We start from the raw sequence: 21,425 nt of genomic DNA on the forward strand, positions 1-21,425 counted from the left end.
ACGACTTTTTGAAGAGTTTTTGGAGGCACCTCTTGGAGAACCGACCTTGGGCTCTATTTGGGGCCGAATTTCATCAGAAAATGGGCTCCTCTATGTTTTTCACTCATCTACTTTCATTTTCTGCACCACGTCATTCCACTTCACTTCCAAATTGGAGTCAATTAGTGATTTTGTTTTCATAGTTTAGAGTTTTTGTGGTGAAATTTAGTGTGAAACTTTCTGTAAGAGTGTTAGAGAAAAAGAAAAGTGAGAGATATCTTCTTCTTGCATTTCTAAGGAAAAGTTACAAAGAATTTGCTTTGAGAAAGAGTTTTCAGATAAGTATTGCTTGTTTATTAGTGTTGTATGAACTTTCTTTTATACATCAAATTTGTGTTTTGTTATTTCTTTCTCATGAAGTCTTAGTAGTTCCCTCAATCTTTCTATTCTTAGATCTGGAGAAATGAAGAGATAATATGAATGTGCCATAATTAAAATATAAAATAAATTGTGATGGTTTTTCAACTCCGAACTTAATTAACTTTTCAATTTAGTCAATTGAATTGTTAAAATGTGTTGTGAAACATATGATCCGGAAAATGGAGTATGAGTTTTACAACAAAGTAAGGATCACATTTGATTCCATAAAAAAGAACATCATTTATGGAATTAAGTGCAAATAAATAGAGAAATATTTTTTGTTGGGTGTAGAATTGGAGAATCTTTAAGGTGACAGACTAAAATCTTCAATTCCGTCTTAGTGTTTAAAAACTGAAGCGAGAGCAAGCCTTCAGGTGAAGGGAAGCGAGGAGGCGAAAGCTCGGGAGTGGGAGCCAGTATCCTCCTAGCCTAGCCAAGCCACAAATTTAAGAACTAAACACTAAGATTAGCCAAAAAATTTTTATACATTGTATCAGGGTAGAGAATTAAAATTGTTTATATTTGGCACAATACATATTATGAACATTTCTCATCTCATTTTATCATAGTTTCATTGTAGTGGGAAAGATGTTTTTTCACATAAGAATCTCCGTTACATAAACATAGTTAATAGATTGGTATTTACTATTTTAAATTTTATATATTTGATTTGATAATAGTTTAAAATTTTAATTTTGATTACATCTCAACAATTGAAATTAGTGGCAGTGATTTCAATTGACTTTCTGTGAATTTCATAGCAAATTTGTCATTTCTAATTTAAACATTCCCCGTAGAATCGATATTTTGGGCTTAAATAGAAAATTCATTATTACTTGATAGCGATACATATAATTGCGTAGAATTCGAATATTAATTGATTATATTTAATTAAATTTTACACAATCTATCGCAACAAAAAAGTCGGATCACAACCGACGACTTTCAGGCGGATCTGACAATTTGTTTTTAATAAATCTAGTAACCAACGATTATGAAGTAATAATTGATAATCCAAATCGTTGGTTCATAGCAAATTATAAAGCAATGGCCAGATACTCTTGAAAAGTTAGACCGTAGGTTTTAGGATATTTAATAATTGACCAGCATGATATATTAACTAATGGCTCAAGTCGGTTATTAAAAAATTAAAAACCTATGATAAATATTATCTAAAAGCCGTCGAAAATGAACTTTATATCAAACTGACGTCTCAAATTTCTCATTTTTGTTTGCACACGCGCCCTTAGCTCCGGAGCCTACCGAAATTCCATCATCTAAAATTTCACCAGGATTTATAATTTATCACGTTCTTACACTCAAATCATAAGTAATCTCGATTTCACAATTAATTGAATTTTTTTTAAAAAAATTTAATTGTTAAATTTATTATATTTTGATATTTAGTTTTTTTTTTTTTTTTGAGAAATTTGAAATTTTGATGACATATCACATTATTACATGCAAATGACCCAACTCTTATGTAATTCTACATCTAACAACTAAATTTTAATGAGAATTTGCATGCTTAGCGCACAATTTTTATGTATTTATGTTTCTCACACCTAAAAGTTCACATTTAGGTACACGATACTTTGAAAGAGAGAAATGTTCATATTATCAAGTTTGATAGCCCAAATTTTAATTTTAGGAATCATGTATTTTATGAATTAAACTAAAAAATATTAAATAAAAAATTTACATATGTAGCACACAATTCTTATGTATTTACATATCTCAAACCTATACTTTCATACAAGTGCTTTAAATTTATACAAGGGATTTGTAAATACATAAGAATTGTGTTCTATGCATGTAAATTCCTCTTTTTAAAAGCAAATTCACATACATAGCACAACTCTTATGTATTTATGTATCCCACATCTAACTTTGGTATTTATATACATGACACTTTGGTGCTTTAAATTTATGCATGAAAATGTGAACTTTACTTTAAAAATTTGATAATAGTGATGTTGTTTTCGTGATTAACATTAAGCTAACTTACTAATTATGAAAATATTGTTTAAAGTATTGATGAAGACAGTGAAATGAGAGAACCTTACTCTTTTGTATTAGAGTTTTCATGCTCTTTATTTTCTATAAGGCCACCGACATATGTCTACAGCTCTTGACAGCTTCTTTTATGAATGTGACCAATATTTAGGTGTTTTATCGTTTGTTAATCGACATTTGAAAAAGCATAGCCACATCATCAAATAAGATATCTTCCCTTTTTATCACTCAAACCTCCTTATCTATATTTTTTTTCCTTTTGTATTGTTCTCTTTTGCTAACAGTACTTCCTCATTCTCCCAGTTCGCACAAAATTCAAATTATAGGTTATCTATAGATATTCATACAACAATGTCATAGATATACAATAGACTATATCCTCATAAAAAAAGGAATCACCGAATGATTCTTGAACGGTGTTGAGACTTTCATGCAAGCAGCATCTCAGCTTCTAACTTACATATCTAAGGGTAAGTTTCATAGTCCATGTTCAAAACAGGAATCGAGCAAATTTAACGCCTGACAAACTCATATATGATTATATCGTCGAGAATTTTAACCTGGTTTTGGACTTCACAAGGCCAAATTGACCTTCAATATTTAATGTTGCTCCTTCTAGAAGCTATGATCCTCAACTTGAGTTTGACATAAGTGGATTTGTTAAAACGGTATATGATAGAACAAGACCTTATTATCCGAGTCAAGTGGAGGAAAAGCCACCAAACTAATGGCTCGGGCGTTTTATGAATTACTGAATGTGACACAAGTCATTGTGAAAAAATTGTACATCATATTCTGAGTTATATGTAACTCTCAGAATGTTGAAAATTAAAACAGAGTTAACATACCCCAAAAGTACTTCAATCAATTTACAAAATTATTAAAAGAAAGAAATTTCAAGAAAAATTTAATTCCACGAGACTTGTACAGCACAAAAAAATTGATCCTCAAATAAGATTTGAAATAAAAGAATATTAATTGTTGTGTAAACGGAAGTATGTTATTTATAAGCCATATGCAACAGAGGCTCAGTGCAGATTTGTGGGTCTCCTAGATTCGAACCTTAAAATAAAAATATCACTTATACAAATAAAAAAAAGAAGAGACGGAAAGAAGTTTCATACAAATAACTCTTTTATCTATCACTTATTTCATGTCTCTAAAGGCTATTTGTTTATTATTTGTATTACTACGCATATGAGATAACATCATAACAAATCAGGGGATATCAATTCAATGAGTTATCCTACATATGGAGAAATATGAAAATATTTTGATCATACACATCCTGAATTTATTATGGATGCACGTAAAGTTAGATTTGACTTGTATTTTGATGGCTTCACATTGAAACATTATATCGTCGCGCCCATATAATCTTTCATTTGAGATGTGTATGACAACACCTTGTTTCTAACTTTTGATTATATTAGGCCCCAATAGCACAAAATGAAAGGATTGATATATATTTAGAGTCCTTGATAAATTAGCTACAATTTCTTTAAGAAACATTTGTCGTCACATAACATTTCTATGAAATAATTTTTTTTAAAATAAAATCAACATTAATGTGGACAATTCATGTTTATAGAATGTTATTTGGATGGAGCATTACACAGAAGATAGTATGTTCATATTGAATGAAATTATCTAAGGCAGCTACACTTCAATATGGCGGAAAAAAAATCATGATTTGATTGTCATCACATGTTTTTACATGTTGAACATCCTTTGAGACGAAACAAAAATGCATTTAGACGAGCAAGCTTGAGAAATTAGCAAGAGTTGTTGAGGATGATTTATTCCAGATTATTAGTGTCATTCCAATGAATAATAATATCTACAAACTTCATTAATTTATCTTTGAGAGTACCTATGTTCTAAAATTCTATCCTAATATTAATTTTATGGAATAACTTCTTTGTCCGCATTCGTCCATGATGTGAGAACATTCCAAATGTACCAATTTCATAAACTCTAAAATCAAAATATTGTATTCAAATAAATAAATTAATATTATTTAGTTGATTAGTATTTTGAATTATAAATATTTGAGAAATAATCTTTTTTTAGTAAATCAAACATAAGTGATTTAGAGGTAATTATAAAGAAAAAGTATTAATATATTAGGAGTTTTTAAGAAACTTCAATTTGAAGAGTAGGTTTGTACATCATGAATTATTTACTTACCTTATTACTAAAGAACATTGCAATCCTAATTTATAATTTATCATGAATTTTTAATAATTTCAATTTGAGACTTTGAATTAATTGAGGGCAAGTGATATTTAAGCTTAAGGGAATTTGATGTGAATCAAATGTGTCATTTATATGTTATTTTTATCTTATGTTATTTTTACGTTCCACGTGGGTATTTAGTGTTTCATGCAATATACAGAACAATGATAAAGAAAATATGAAGAAAAAAGAACTAAAAAAAATGAAGTGTTGTAGTTTTGAGTCGGATGCTCTTGCACCTCTCTAGGCACCATGGTATTATCCATAGCGTGGAAATACAGAGACCATAGAAGTCTGGTGCTAGTGTTGGACGTCAGGGCGCATCATTTCCAAGCGTGAAATGCAAAGAGGCAGGAAGTTTGGTGCCAATGTTGGGCTCCAATGCGCTTGTCCTAAGTTGGAGTCCTGGAAAGCTGGTGCCAGTACTAGGCACCCGGGTGTCGGCTCATAAATAAGGAGTCAAAATTGCTAGAATTTTGGCGCTAGTGCTAGGCACATAAGCGCCCAATGACGCGAAAAGACAATTTTTCAATGTTTCATGTCGGTTCGAGTCTTAAAGCATATAAACATCCCTCATTTCAAATAAGCCTCGCAAACGAAGAGAGAAGACTTGGAGATGAAGAGAGGAGATGGAGGGCAGTGAGTGACAAAGAGATGAGAGTAGAGAAACACTGCAAGCATGAGCGAGAGATATTGTGTTGGTGTGTTTCATTTCTTCTCTCCGGTGTAAGTGTGTGCAAATGTTAAGTTATAAACAGGAGGAACTCTATGGTGCAAAGTGTGGAATACTTTGGTTTGCTTGTTCCTACTTATGTATAAACTTTGTTTTTCATTTCCAATGAAAGTTATTGTGTTTTCATTTATCATATCACGTCGCTAAATTGCTTTCACCTTTGATTAAAAAATTCAGACAAATTCACAATAAACTTTGTTTTTCATTTCCAATGAAAGTTCTTGTGTTTTCATTTATCATATCACGTCACTAAATTGCTTTCTCCTTTGATTAAAAAATTCAGACAAAATTCATATTTTGTGAACCTTAATATCTTCTATGTTGACATGTTTAACTTTTTTTGCTTAATTTATTTTTAAATTGGCAACTTAGAAAGTTAAAATGAACTGTAATCTAGTAATACAAAATTAGGCTAATGAAATGATTTGGTTAACATACACTATTTTTGGAGAATAGAAATATTGTTGCGATAATAGTGCGATCAGATCGAAAAGTAAAGAAACCATTGGGTTTTTGCATGGTTCAGGGAACTAAATTGTAATAAAAACCGTCAAGTCTTCTTATGACATTGGAAGAGGCTAACAAGTATTGTTGTTCCTGATTATCAATAATAGTATATTTGATTGAATGAGTCTAGATTTCTTAGATTCGATTCAAGGGAGAACTATGCAACTGCTAGAAACTCTCTCTTAAATTTAGTTTAGATTTTTTTAGGATAAGTCACTTCAAAAGTTCACCAAAAATTTTGATATTTTAAATTGAACTTAAGACTAGTAAACTAAAACTATCACCTGTTGTGAAAATTAACAAGTTCCATATGGATCGATACATACTTAAATTCATATATTACTGAGCAACATGTATGCTTGTGTTGTTAACGCGTGCTTCACTACATCGTGGCATCAGCTCAGCAAGTTAAAAAAACTAAATATAGAAAAATGTTTGACACTTTTTGCTTTAAGAGCTGAGTTGAACAACAGTTGAGCTTGCTTAAACTTAACACATTTGAACCCGTACCTGCAATGCAATCACCGGGAGCAAGTTCTGGAACGGAGAATAGTGTGGGGAGTTCATCACTAATAACCCCTCCTGAAGATTGAATGCTTTTTCCCTGCAACTGATTAGTGACTACCCGGTCGCTGCTTCTCATGGTTGGCCACAACATGTTTTTTGCAGTATCTGGAGGCCTTGGATGCATGAAGTCCATGAGGAAACCTCTACCACGCCTGCCACTGTCATCTGGCAACACAAAATCAGGTACTCGGATCCAAGTTTAGTAGTTTCCAGAAATTGAAGTTAAAGACAGAAGATTGCAATAAAAAACCAAACCAAAGAAGGATAACAGCTGACCATAGTGTGATGGTAAAAGACCTGGAGGTGGCTTCCTACGACGTTCATTATGTCCTGCAAGACGTCTACGGCAACTTCTTTTCCCTTGGTCAAATTCTTTAAGCAGGTGGAACCTGCAGTGGTGTTTTTTCACTAGCCTTCTTCAAAAGAACAGAACTGGTTTGCTAAGAAGTATTGGAAGTTTTGTAGGCTAAAGTTCGGTTTAATTGCACTACCAAAAAAAACATAAACCTTGTGAAGCATCACTACATATTTAGAATGGCCAAGAATGCTAAAAATGATACAAATGAATTTGATGAGGGTGAGTATAAAATGCCAAATGATATCCACACAATTTTAGAAGAGGTAACAGTTCCCAATGATAGAATTTTTGCAACGCAAGCTATGCCATCCAAAAGATTATGCCTATTATGTTGCTCAGAGGTACTTTTTCTTTTGAAAAGAAGGGGCATTTACATACTTGCCACATAATTCTTGTATATTTACATGTTTGACACCTAAACTTTTATATTGACATGCATAACACTCAAATCTCTAACACCACATCAAAAATATCACTTTAACTTTTTAAAAGTAAAATACATTTTCATGTATGAATTTTATAAAAATAAATATCAAATTGTAAATAAGATTGTAAGTACGTAAAAATTATATTGTATGTATGTCAATTTCCCAATAAAGAAATTTGGTTTCAGGCTCATCCTATTCTTTCTTGCAAAGAAAAAAACTTGGATGCTTTTTCCTTCTGTCTCATCGAAGTTAGAAACTCTAGAGACAAGGAATTTTTGTGTGCATATAAATTAGGTTGAGTAAACTTAACTCCCCAAATAAATTCACAAAAAAAAGGACACCACAATGCTTATGCGGAGAAATCAATATGCAATCCCCTCCCCACCTTTAATTGGTCGACCCAAGCAATGTGAAGCCAAAGGTTTTTTTGCATGGCTTTGTTTTGGAAGTGTATCAATACCAAAAAAGTCAACCAACTCTATAATTATCAAAGTAGACTACCAAAATTACACGTATTGCGATTAAAATTTCGTGAAAAAAAAATAAATAATTCAACAAGAAATGCACGCCCGAGAAGACAAGATTAGATCTCTTCCCTTAGAGCAGAGAACATCCCTTTGTGAAATATTTGTCCCCGATGTTGCTCCCAATGTTCCTTTGAGGATATGGGTGACCGAATCTATTAAAAGACCTAGCTAAGATTCGATCCTATCAGTAATTGCTAGACAATCCAGCTAAAACAAGCCATGCGGTGAGATCCAGACAACACCAAAATTTACTATCCTATCCGACAAGCAAGCAAATAAATCTGTCACAGACTATAAGACTAGATTAATCTATAAGTCAACATTTGACCAATCTACAAAATTCCATTTTGAAGCCGATCACGTAAGTTAAATAAGTGGACTAATTGTGACTTCAAAGTTGCAGGCAAATTGACAACTCTAATGAAATTCACAAATCAAGATGTTGCGCTTCCCCTGCTTTCTAAAATCCAATAAATAAATATTTTTTAGCAATGGCAAACACCAAATACATGCATCTCCTTCCTCATACCCCATCTTTGAACCTTCCTATACTTTTGGAGTAGTAGATAAATGACTCAAGCGAGTGGCATTAGCAAACACAAAGAGAATCTAAAAGAAAAAAAAATAGAAGCTTGAGCAGGAAGTGACAGCAACTGTGTAGTAATAACAGTGACAACATCTGCACCACCCTCATCTTCTGGGAAGAAACAAGTGGGAAGGTGCACCGGTGGTAGCTTGTAAATTGATGAAGACAGATGCTCCAATGTCCAATAATAATAAGTACCTGACCAAAACTGTCAACTTCAACCAATCCTAGTACTAGTGTTGGGGCAAAGTTTGGACTATTTTTGGCATAGGTTGAGCAAGAGAAGGTGGAGAAAGTCTGGATCACTGGAAAAATCAAATCCACTAGCCATATATAAGGGGATGAACAAGGAAGCCATCCATCCACACAAGAAGCAAAATAGTTGAGCAAAACAGAACAAATGAGGACAAAGAAAAGTCTCGATGAGAACGCAAGCAACAACTCCACCAATCTACTTCATCCACGAGCATCATCATTAATCTGTTTTCATCATTGTGAGCAAGCACAGCCCAAGCAAAAAACCATGAGGATTTGACCTATGAGGACGGCAAACACGATATACATCAACTCTAATAATAAGATAGGAAGCAATCATCACAACCACTGAGAAACTGTAACAAATGCTTATAAGAAAACAAGAAACTCTTTAGCTAAAAACCTTAAGTCGACAGGCATGACTAGCCGGCAAGTTTCATGGAGTCCCTCAAGTAAGGCTATAATCATTATTTCCACAATTATAAGTTAGCCACATAGAGGGTTAAAACTTTAGCTTCTAACAACAGTCCATGATCCTCTAGATCTGCTACATGCTAATGGGAGTTATTCCCATATAATTCTCAATCACACAGGAAGAAATGTCAAAAGCTATCATTCTCGTAAATGTATAGGAGTATGCATCTTGGGTGAAGTAGCTTAAAGGCTGTGTAAATTGTGAAAGAAATGACAATATTATATGTTGCAGCCTACCATAAATAAAATCAGGCCTCAACTATAACATAATATGTCCAGCCTTTTAGTCACCTACACTGATCATCTCAGAGTCCAACGCCCTCTCTCGAGCTACCAACAAGGGAGCTCCAGAATCTCATGATGGCGAGATGGGGTCACCTTCAGCATCAAGCCGTATCAAACATGGCTATGGAGGCAAGGCTCCCTACAAAGCTTCAAATCGTTCTATTTGATATTATTAAATATATCGCTAAGCCAGACAACCAGAAGAACATTGATTGCACCCGAAGGCAAGTAGAGCAGTTAAGAGTAGGCTCCTAATTCCACCATAGAGGGGAGTCCTCAAGGCACGCACTCGTTCCGTCGACCTCAGAGATCAAGAGGTTGACAAACTTGATATTCTCAATAGAAAGAGGGGAAAAAAAGTTTGAAAGTTAGTAATTAATTCAAACATTTTGTAAAAAATGAAATATTAGTATTTTGCAAATTTGTGTTTATTTTGTGTTGTGCTTTTTCCGATATAAAAAAATGTACATATACAAAAGTATAGCTATGTAAATGCTCAATCAGGTTATATTTTTTATTCTAGTGGCATGGCAAATGGATATAACAAGAAACTTGGTTGGTACAGCTTCTCCAATGTATTCATTATAAATAGTTAAGTAGCAAGTTACATGATCTGTAATTATTATATGATGGGATGATGGTTCCTCCATGAGACACTTGCCTCGTTCATCGATGATCAAAGTGATGGCGTGTTTAGTGGCGAAGAAATAACTCCATGATTTACTAGAGACAATTGAGCAAGGCCCTTCAAAATGGCATTTTAAAATGGGGTGAGAGGGATGACAAACCTAACCACTATGGCTAGATTCAAGAACAATAGAACGAAATTTTGATTGCAATAAAGTTTGAGTTTTTCATGTTGCTTATGGGAAAAGGCCTTAGGATGGTATATATTTAGGGGTTGGATTGTCAACTAGTTAATGTAATGACAACCATATCAACCCTAAGGGTTAGAAGTCTTGTGTCTATGTCTAGTATGGACTGGATGAGATATAGGCCAATAAGCCTCTTTGATGTTAGAGCAAGGCCTTTGAGGCGCCATCCTGACATGAGCGGATCATTGCTTTGTTGAATTACAACAGTTAATAGAATAATTCTTTGGCTAATAAAGACTGAGTTAGGAACCAGCCTTTAGAAACCTTTCTTGGTTTAGCCATTTAATTCCTAATTTAAAACAATTTTCTCTCCCTTTTAATTCATTAATCTCATTTCACCACTGCTGATCCATAAGGTCTGTGCCTTGTCTAAATATATCTAATGGAGTCCTGGACAACTAGTTTTAGTGATGACAACCATATCAACCCACATGACTGACTAGGAAGCAATTAGGTGTCAACTAGCGTGTATCAAACAATTAGTTGATTTCTAGCTGGTTAAGATTTAAGAGAGCAAAGGAGGATCATGTTACTACAGTAACTAAGGACAATTTTATTTTTTATTAGTCTAAAGGCAATTTAGCCTTTTATTATTATTATTATTATTGTGGGTATTGATAGAGCTAATATTTTTAGGTTTGGGGATGCATGAGATTAATGTCTTGAGTGTTAGGGTTAGGATTTATGAGAGATTTCCTGACTCTTGAATTGTTGGATTTGGGAGTGATTGCCAACCTCTTGAATTGTATGTGTTTATCTTTACGTATTCGTGTTGTATTGCTTTGATTTTGGTGTTCGTGAAATAAAATATATGTTTGCCCTGATTTCTATGAGAAATCTATTCTGAATCGTATCAAATTGGTATTGGAGCAAGATTTCTGGGAAACAAACAATGGGAAAGCAATCAACGGAATTGGATCGTCGTACAGGACACAAGATCGCGATATAGTTGAAATAAGAGCTACTTGGGAAGAGGTCGATCAGATCACAGCCTACGACCTCGCGATATAGGCTCGATTAGAGCCAGTGAGGAAGCAAGATCATGAGCTAGTGGGGATGCCAAGATCGGGCGATATAGCAGTGGTTAGAGCTAGCTAGAAAGGCAACGTCAAAATCGCGTACAGGGCGTGATGACAGTCGGGATGAGAGCTAGGCAGCTAGCTCAGAAGGCCATGATGGGATCTCGTAAGGATGCCAATGATGATTGCGAACATACAGTTGCACTTATAGTCACAATTCCAACTGGCTGGGAGGCCTAACCGTGTGATACAGTTCTAATTCGACCTAGAAGGGAAGCCAAGGATGGGATCGAGGCTACGACGACCCTATACAGTCGTGATTTGGATGATTAGCAAAGCAAAGAATAAATAGAGGCTAACAAAATCACGGTACGGGCGCGAATCGGACTACCTGGAAAGTTATTGATGGAATTGTGGCTTACACGAGTTTCATTTTCTTGATAAAAACATCCTGGGAGTAATGGCAGTCAAAAGAGTAGATGCTTTGAAGAAGAAATTAGAGAAAGGGTAAAACCAAATCAAATCGGAAGTGGATAAATGTTTCTCTTCTCAGGAGGGATGATTCTCATACATTAAGGGGCGATTCATAACCCTAGAAGAAATGATGATGAAGAACATGGAGCTTCGCATAAAACCACCTCTACCCACTACGGGATTAAGCGATGGCTAGAACGAACGGGAGCAGCAACGACCAAAAAGATTTGTGTGACATCAGAGCAACATTGCTACTTTAGGCGGATCGCAAACTATGGTATCGGTGAATGAATCAGAAATGGACTCGAGTGGCAGGACTTAGAAGAAATAGTGTGGCATTCTGACGATTGGAACAAATGGAAGAAAGAAGGATCGTACAAAGGAGTCAAAAGCGGATTTGAGCAATAACACCTAGATTGAACTGCACGACATCATGAGGTTTGGGACGAATGACAACAGGCAGATAAGAACGGCATCTAATTTGGGGATGGAGGATATTGCTTCGAAAAATTTTTGCTTGAGACAGAGAACCACGATGAGTGGGACCCCGGCGGAGGGTAGCATCAAATTGTGCCAGTGTGTTATGGCTACAGCCTTCCGGGCGAAAGGCTATTCAAAAGTAATGATGGGAACAAGACAGATGAAGAAGAGCAGGGGAGTTTGTAAGGGACTGTTTTAGACACTACAAAAAATTCAAGAGGGGGACAAGATGGAGGTGTTTCGTGGTGACCCTAATTTGTGCAAAACCAAAGTGTCCATAGATCCATCGAAGGTGGCGGCAATGTTAGAGCGACTACTACCTAAGACTGCGAAAGGGTTGAGAGAATTTTTAGTGAAGGGTTAAAACTCGATCATGTGATTGTTGACGAAGAAATTAGAGAATGAAAACTTTAAGTGGGGAAAAAGCGGTAATCTAAACTTTTGAAAAGTTAAGGATGGCCCTAACTAGTGTATCGATGATGGTGTTACCTAATTTCAGCCATTTTTTTTTTGGATTAGTCACAGTCCTCAAACAGTGTCAACCACCCATCGACTACTTCAGTCAGAGTTCATAAAGAGAGCTAAATTCAAGTCAGTATATGAGTGAGAGTCGGTTGCTTCAGCAGTTTTCACCTTGAGGACAAGGTTTATTATTGGAAGGGGAGTATTGTTATGATGGCGCTTAAGGGCAATTTTATATTTTTATTAACCTACGGGCAATTTTGTCTTTTATTATTATTATTGTGGGTATAAAAACGGTTAATATGTTTAAGGTTTGGGATGCATGAAATTGTTGTCTTCAGTATAAGGGTTAATATTTGTGAGAAATTTCTTATCTCTTGATTTGTAGGATGTAGTAGGATCGCCTATCTCTCGAATTGTAGGTGTTATGTATTCGTGTTGTATTACTTTGATTTTAATTTTCGTGAAATAAAATGGGTTTGCTTTGAATTCTATGATAAATCTAATATGGGTTGTATCAGATCATGGCAAAGAGACATTCTGACTTCCTAGAAACTCTTTAGGTCATGGTTGTTATTTCATAAATAAAATGGTCACAAGACATCTTCAGTGGATAGGACAAACAACCATTTTTACTACAGCTTATGGATGAAATGATCTAGAAAAATCTAAGGATAAAATTCATTCAAGGTGATTTAACATATTGGGCTACCTAGTTAAGGTTCAATCAATTGGCAACTCCGCTACAATTAGATCACAACAAGTCAAGTGGTGAGATCCAAGTAGCAGTTTTATTTTCATTTGATCGACAAGTAAACAAAATAAGTCAACACTCCACATACAAGATTAATTTATGAGACCATTCTTCGGGATTCCGTTCTAAAGCAAATCAGCTAGAATATACAAGCTAACCAATTAAGACATCAAATTTATAGACAAACTCTTTAATAATACATTTGGGTCATAATGTTACAATAGTATAAAAGAACATGCATATAAATTCTAAACTTAGGAATGGGTGGCTAAATATAGAAGAGACTCAAAAGTCTAATGTGATAAAAGATAACATAAAAACTTGAAGTTAAACTTTATAAAACAAAAATTAAGTTGAATTTGTTGTCCATATTCAGGTGTTAGGCATTCAAAATTTATGTTGAATGTGACACAAAATGATGATTTTTATGTTAAAGTTAGAAAAAAAAACTGATGAAAGATTATATCAAGGGGTGATAGGGGTGGCATCTATTAAAAATAAGTATCATATAAATAGACTTTAGTTAAATAAACATATACAAAAATGGAAAGAAAATACGCTCATAAAATAGCTGGAGAGAATTAGCATTGAAGAATTTTGAAGGAAGGAAAATAGACAAAAAATAACATGGATAGTAATCGTACAAAAAAAAAATGTGTGTTTGTACACACAAATAAAAAATAATTGGGATAAGGGCTATAACTCTAATGATGATGAATGAATATTGAAAATTGTTGACCTTGTTCTGCAAAAAAAAAAATGTATCAATTGAAGACGTGCATAGCTACAAAGTTAATTTTATTCTCCTCATTCCTTTCACTCCATTATTATTTAGTGTTTCCCCTTCACCTTTTAAACATAAATTAATTACTAATTAGCTAAACATGCCCTGATATTGGTTTATTATGGTAGGAACTGGCATGCTGCTCTAAAATGTTCTATGTGCAACATGTTGGCTACCAAGCATATAGTTTTTTAAGCTTCTTTGATTATCAGTTTTGCTTAGTCAGCTGTCTTACTGCAGAGAAGATCATGAATCTAAACTCTCTACTTCAGAGATGTTTTTATAATTCAGCAATTAGAACAGTGTATTCATTGGGTGAACTATTTTAGTTTAATCATTGAGCTTAATCCATGGCAAAGCCCAAACCTTTTCTTCTTCAACTCTTCTAACCTAAAGGAAACATTCCGGTGAAATTACAGAAGAAGTTGATTCATAAGTGTTTGGTTTAAACATTTAAGTTCAAATATTGGAATATCAATCTAAGCCCTCAAAGTTTTCTTATTAGGAGAACTAATTTGTTTCTTAAACTTTTGGATGCATATGTTAGACTGACTACGAGTTCATTTGGGATAGTAGTGCGGGCGGTGACTTTGTGGTCCCGCACTGCACTTTGTGGCATTTGGCAAAACAGTGTTTTGCCAACATTGTCAAAAAAAACTGTGATGGAAAGTTGTGTTTTGTAACCAAACTTGGCTAAGTGCGATGGCTGTCACAAAGTTGCAGTCTTTTTGAAAATTAAAAAAAAATTGTAATAGTCACCGTTGCTTTTTGAACAGCAGTTTCTTTTGCAACAGTTTCACAACTGCTTCATCAAACAATTGCAGCTACCTCAAACAGAACATTCATTTCAGTTCAATTTAGGATCTATTTGGGGCAACTATTGTTGTTTGAAGAAGCAACTGTGAATTTGCTGCAGAAAAAACTGTTGTTCAAAAAATTACAGTGACTATTACAATTTTATTTTAATTTCAAAAATTAAAACTACAGTTTCTAACAGCCACCACACATTATAGGTCTGATTGAAAAAAATAGCTTTCTACTACAGAAATTTCTAAAAAACAACAAGAAAGTAATTCCTTAAACAGAGTTGTGGTGACAGTCTAAAAAGCAAAGCAGCCAAAAAACTTTCCCAAATAAACCCTTAATTAGTTTTCTCAATACAAATCTTGAATCTCATGTAAACATATAATTTTATGATGTCACTTTTCTGATTTAGCAATTACCACAACTTGTTCTTTGAATAACCCAATTCGGTTTAATCAATTAGTTTAATTGAAGGCCAATCCAAAACCTTTTATTCTTTAATTATGACAATCTATGGCAAACTTTCCAGTGTACCTATATAGGAAGAGTGATAAAATGTTGTTACATTTTAATTGCTAAGTTCAAATATTAAACTTCGAATCTGAGCCTCTCAAATTTCCCTTAGTAGCTGCATGCATTTAGTTTTTTCCACTCTTGGATGATCTAGTTTTTAAGTTTATAAGACATTTATTGTAGAGTTATTTTGAAAGCATGCAATATATTTTAGCTCTTTCTATGAAATTTAGTACAACATAGGTATCATATTTTGGCTCGAAAATTTTCATATATTATCTTTCTACTGTAAAGTTATTGGAGGGGATGATCGTGATGGCTATTTGGTTAGTACAGTGGAGTAAAGTGTCAAAATAGTCTCTGATTATTTACATGAGATCATTTTTGTCCCATAATCTATAAAAATGTCCAATTAATCCTCAGACACTTTTAATATGACTGAAATAGTCCCTCTTAAAAGACTAAATTGATATTTTTATAGACTCTGGGACTAAAATGATCCCTCTGCAAAGAGTAAAGACACCAATTGACACTTTTATCTGGTGGAATATTTTAATAGACTCTGGGACTAAGGGGACCCCTCTATAAAGAGTTAGGGGACCATTTGACACTTTTCTCTGGTGGAATATTTGCAGGCTGGAATAGATAGAAATTTTGATGGATGTAATGAAATATGGATTTGAATTAGTAATATATAATGTATGCAAGCAAAGGGAATGGTTCATGAAATTTGGTTCACTAGACATGTCTTATTGATGATAATAACCGATAGCACTGACACTTTTCTCTGGTGGAATATTTCCAGGCTGGAATAGATGGAAATTTTGATGGATGTAATGAAATGTAGATTTGAATTAGTAATATATAATGTATGCAAGCAAAGGGAATGGTTCATGAAATTTGGTTCAATAGACATGTCCTATTCATGATAATAACCGATAGCACTGAAACTGTAGCATAGAAAGTCATGTTAATGAATTTACGCGGGTTACTCAAAGTTGTACATTACAACTTTACTTTGAGTGTTAATAAATATTAAGTTATTGTGTATCAATTTTCTAAGTATGGCTTATGAAGTTGAAAGTGGCTGACGATTTGGAAAACTGATTCTTTAATCGATGTTTCAAGTGTTAGCGCACAATTAAATTTTCTTTAACTTTTTGGGAAACTTTGTGGATTTACATCTAGTTGCATCTTAGGTTTTTTCATTGTTTTCGGAGTTCAAGCCTAAATTAAGCCACGCAACCTCGCACTGTAATAAAACTTAGAAAGGGTTGAGCACGATCCCTCTGAGCTTTATAAAACCCATCTTCAAAACGTTTCAATCACATTAAAATTAGATGACTAGGCATGAATAGAGGTCACAATAGTTTGATCTTGGTTCATTACAATCCAAGAACAGAGCTGAATTGTATTACCGTACTATACTTTGCATGAGCAAATCCATTGATACCTATAGTCGTCATACTGGTTCACATTTCACTGAACTTGCATATTGAAGCTGCATACATAATAATTTATTGCATTCATTCCATGCTTTAAAGAAATTTATTTCTCTAAATGTTTCAACCATATTACAACTAGAGCCAAGCTTTATATATTAACAAAGCATGAATAGAGGTCACATCAGTTTGATCTCGGTTTATTACAATCCAAGAACAGAGCTGAATTGTATTACTGTATTATACTTTGCATGAGCAAATCCATTGATACCTATAGTCATGCTAGTGAATTCGAAGTGATTTTCATGTTTCATTGAACTTGCATATTGAAGCTTCAAACATAATAATTTATTGCATTCATTCCATGCATTAAATAAATATATTTCTCTACTAAAAGATAAACAAATATCGAACCCTATTCTACCCCTTCATCAAAAAACCTAAGAAAAGATGTGGAAAAACCATGTGAAATACAATAAACATGAGTTTGCTTATCATGGTTTACTGAATTTGAATGTTGAAGCCTCAACCAAAAAAGTTCGCTACATTCATTTCATAAAAGGAAGAGCAATGTTCACCTCCAAGCAACTAAAATTTAACCCAATCATACTCTGCATTCAGCAACAAAAAGCAACGAAAACATGTGAGCTTGAATTTGAACATGAATCTACCATAGAATTATTTCGCTTTTATTTTTTTTTTTCTTTCCTTACTAATATTCCTAAGCAATAATTGATAATAAATGTAAATAATTTCAATCCATAACAAATAAACTAGACACAGAATTAACCGCTTCCAACCTTAGTGGGGCTACCAAATTTGTATTGTTATTGATCTTATTGCCTCCATGCCTCCATCACATAAGTTGACTAGTACAATTCCATCATTCTTTAACAGACAAATAATCACCAAAGCCATTCTTCTGAACCTTACATTTTGACCACTAGGCACAAGGGTCATACAATTCTAACACAAATAAAAACCTTTCGCAAGTTCATGTGTGCCCACTTCTAAAAAAGCATGTTCAACATTGATCTAATATTAGGACTACAAATGAACCAAGCAGAGCCGAGCAAAAGCATGTTCAAGAGCTAGTATATTAAAAGCCTATTTGAGCTCAACTCGAGCTCGATTCAAGCGTTTAAGGCTATGTTAAAGCTCGAGTTTGTTTATAAATATCATGTTCGAGCTCGATTCGAGCTTGGTTCATATAGAGATCAAAAATCTTATTAACAAGCGATTTATCTAACAAAATAAACAAGTCATAATTAAATCTTAATTGAATCTTAATTGAGCTTAAACAAAGCCTTACTAGAGCTTTAAACAACTTGTTGGAAAAATAAACAAGTTTTATCAAACAATGCTCGCTAAGTCTAAAATTAAATATTTAAAAAATATTGCTCATGAACAAGCTGTAATTGAGCCTCAACTGAGCCTTGATGGAACAAGAACGCAAGCTTGTTCGCAGGCTTTAAATGATATCACTCATCAAATATAATGAACATAACAAGTTGTTCAAACTTGCTCGTTTAGTACTCGAGTGCTTCTTAAAGTGTTCAAACTCATTTGATTAGTTAATCAAACAATCATAAACAATCTTCAATCAAGCCGAGCCATAAGTAACTTATCAAACACGCAATTTGTTTATAATATGTCTAATAATACCTTCATCTCACCACAAATTTATAATTCCGATTTTTTTTTTTGCTCCCGTGACCATGCTCATCTATATGCATCTAAAAAGGGAATTGGTGTGTGACCTATATACTACTAAAAATTAAAATAAAAGGTTTTGACTTACATACCATGGAATACTTATGCATATTCATATCTAACACCTAAACTTCCATTTTACGATCAACCACCTCTTCTATGCATACAAAAAGGGAAATACATCATTTTATGCATAGGTACCACGGCAGGTATTTAAAAATTGAATTTTAGGTGTTAAATATGTATATGCATATGAATTTCGTGGTATGTATGAAAATTTTCCTAAACAAATGCCAAATGCATAACTTTAATTAGAATTAAATGAAAATATGACATTCTATAGACTTGGTGGGATAAAGGCTTTTTATTGTTGTTGTTGTACATAACTGTACATAAAAGTAACTATATGAGATATAATTAACCAGGTTATATGGCTGTAAATAAAAATTCTAAGCCTTTATCAGGTATCTAGCTATGCTATCACATATACATTTAACCAATCTTTTACCTATTCTACACATAACTCCACTGCCACTTTACCACGCTCAGTTTCAGTTTTACGGGATAAAGTAAAATCTGCACAAAATTTCCATTAGAGGCATACATGTCTTGATTATTATTAATTTCACAACCCATGAACAGAGAAAAAAAGAAAAGTATACAGAAGAATGCCAAATATAATCAACATTACAAGAATCCAACCATGAAACAGTGACAAGACCGGGTAATCCAACAATACAATAGCAGAACCAGATGGAGATTAAAACTATACAAAATCAAAAAAACAACATCCAAGATCCAATGAATGTGATCTAACAGACTAAATAAAACCTTTAGTCAGAAAAAACAGATTCAACGTTGCAAGCAACATAATCATCCCAAAAAAACGCCCCGTCAGAGCCACGCAACAGCGGCGTAAGCTCTTAAGAAAATACGCAAAAAAGGAAGAAGATAAAAGAAAGAGATCTATATGTCCCAAAGTAATGAATGTACATAAATTACCACAATGAAAACCAGAATAACAGAAAAGAGAATTCCAACACTTATGAACTGTTCTTCAATCACTAAAACCCTAACAGACAAAGCAAAACAACAAGAAGAAAGATTGGAAAGCACGAAGAGATTAGAACCTGCTGCATTGTTGGCAAAACCTCTGTTCAAGTCCAGCAACAATCACCTTAGGAGACTTCGAATGCATCCCACAAACCTTATGTCGGCAGTAATAAGATTTTGCCCCTTTCAGATCCAAATTGCACCCTTCCACCTGGCATCTCGGCGGAGGGAGCGGTTGCCCACATCCCTGCGCCGCCCCTTTTGCCTTCCTCCCCGCCACCAGCTGCCTCATATCCGGCGACGCCGGAGCGGTCCCAGACTTCGAGGAACTCTCAGCCCCACTCACATCGTCAAAACTGATCTTTTTCCCAAACTGGAGACCCTTGAAAGCGTCCCCTGAGCTACCGGCCCTAGAGCTTGAGCCCCTGTCCATTTCAGCTCGGGTGAGGAGGATAGGCAAAGACAAGTACCTTATCTTTTATAAAAACTACAGAAAAAAAGGGAGAACGTGGCCGACTGGTCGGGCTACAGTTCCGTTGTGCTAAATGTCAGAACTGAAAGGCGAAGGGAGAAAGAGAAACATAGATGTGACTCATTTGAGCACGGATGTAGACAAATGGACACGAGCGATAAACCAGTAAGTAGCAACACTTCAAAGCTATTTTACCAAAAAATGTGGAAGCATGCCCAGCTAAAATTGGCCGTAGCTGACCCCTCTCCATTAGGATAAAGATAACCTTTTCATGTTCAGATGAAATAATATCTTCTTTACCGTGTTTCTCTCACTTTCCCGTTTGCTTTTCAACGGCAAGATGAGAACAGATTTCTGTTTGTAACTTTTTTAATATTGAGGACTTCTCTGGAAATATATATAGTAAAATAAATTCAAGTGTGTGGTCAAACTTTAAAAAAATTTAATTAAACAACAACAATAACAATAACACCAAAGCCTTAATCCCACTATGTGGGGTTGGCTACATGAATCCTTTTTCTCTATTGAGTCCTATTTAGTGCCATATTGTCATTTAGTTGTAATAAAATAAGATCATTTTTTATACAATAAACCCAAGTTTTCCTACGTCTACCTCTACCTTTCTTAACATAAATTGAATCTAAAACTTATGTTGAGACCTGGGAAGACTTGGGCTTAAAAAAATTTTTTGAGATGGCAAAAATCAAAAAAAAAAAAAAAAGGCACCAAACAAACCACCAAAACAATGATCGGAAGGATAACCAACTAGAGCTTTAAAAAAATTTTTTGAGAGGGAAAAAAAAAAAAAAAAAAAAAAAAAAACCTCGAGTTAATCAATGTTGAAAACTACATAAAATCATTGAAGTTGAATTCTACTATAAAATTGGTCATCTTCATTACTTGAAAAATAAATACTCACAAATGTTCATTTTGTTAGAAGTCATCGGACCAAAGAGACTAAGGGTGTGTTCAGAGCAATTGTTGTTGGTTCAACAAACAATTGTGGAGTTGCTTTTAGAATAAGTTGTTAGAAATTAGATGTTGGTGAACACCTAAAAATAAATGCTGTCAAATGTCCATTTTACTAGAAGTCATTGGATCAAAGAGGCTTATGTTGTGTTTACAGCAGTTGCAGTTGTTTCAATAAACAACTTTGAACATACTGCTTATGTTGGTGAAGTAGTACGTCTGTTTGTATGATCAATTG

General features: G+C 34.1%; 1 protein-coding gene across 3 annotated transcripts in view; it reads right to left on the bottom strand.

Moving 5' to 3' along the window:
• Nucleotides 1-20,371, bottom strand: part of LOC110033253 (squamosa promoter-binding-like protein 14) — a 25,326-nt gene extending 4,955 nt beyond the window's left edge. Inside the window, exons 1-3 of one of the 3 annotated variants that reach the window (XM_020737179.1) lie at nucleotides 19,824-20,371; nucleotides 6,758-6,849; nucleotides 6,404-6,625 (exon numbers count right to left, since the gene is read on the bottom strand). In XM_020737179.1, the coding sequence (XP_020592838.1) occupies nucleotides 6,404-6,625; nucleotides 6,758-6,849; nucleotides 19,824-20,179 (670 nt within the window). In that variant the 5' untranslated portion in view covers nucleotides 20,180-20,371. Of the gene's footprint in view, nucleotides 1-6,403; nucleotides 6,626-6,736; nucleotides 6,850-19,823 lie in introns of all 3 variants that reach the window. The other 2 variants (XM_020737177.1, XM_020737178.1) reach the window with 2 other exon arrangements.
• Between the last annotated feature and the right edge of the window lie 1,054 nt (nucleotides 20,372-21,425).

Source organism: Phalaenopsis equestris, unplaced genomic scaffold, assembly GCF_001263595.1.
Source record: "Phalaenopsis equestris unplaced genomic scaffold, ASM126359v1 Scaffold001116, whole genome shotgun sequence".
Classification (NCBI taxonomy): Eukaryota; Viridiplantae; Streptophyta; class Magnoliopsida; order Asparagales; family Orchidaceae; genus Phalaenopsis; species Phalaenopsis equestris.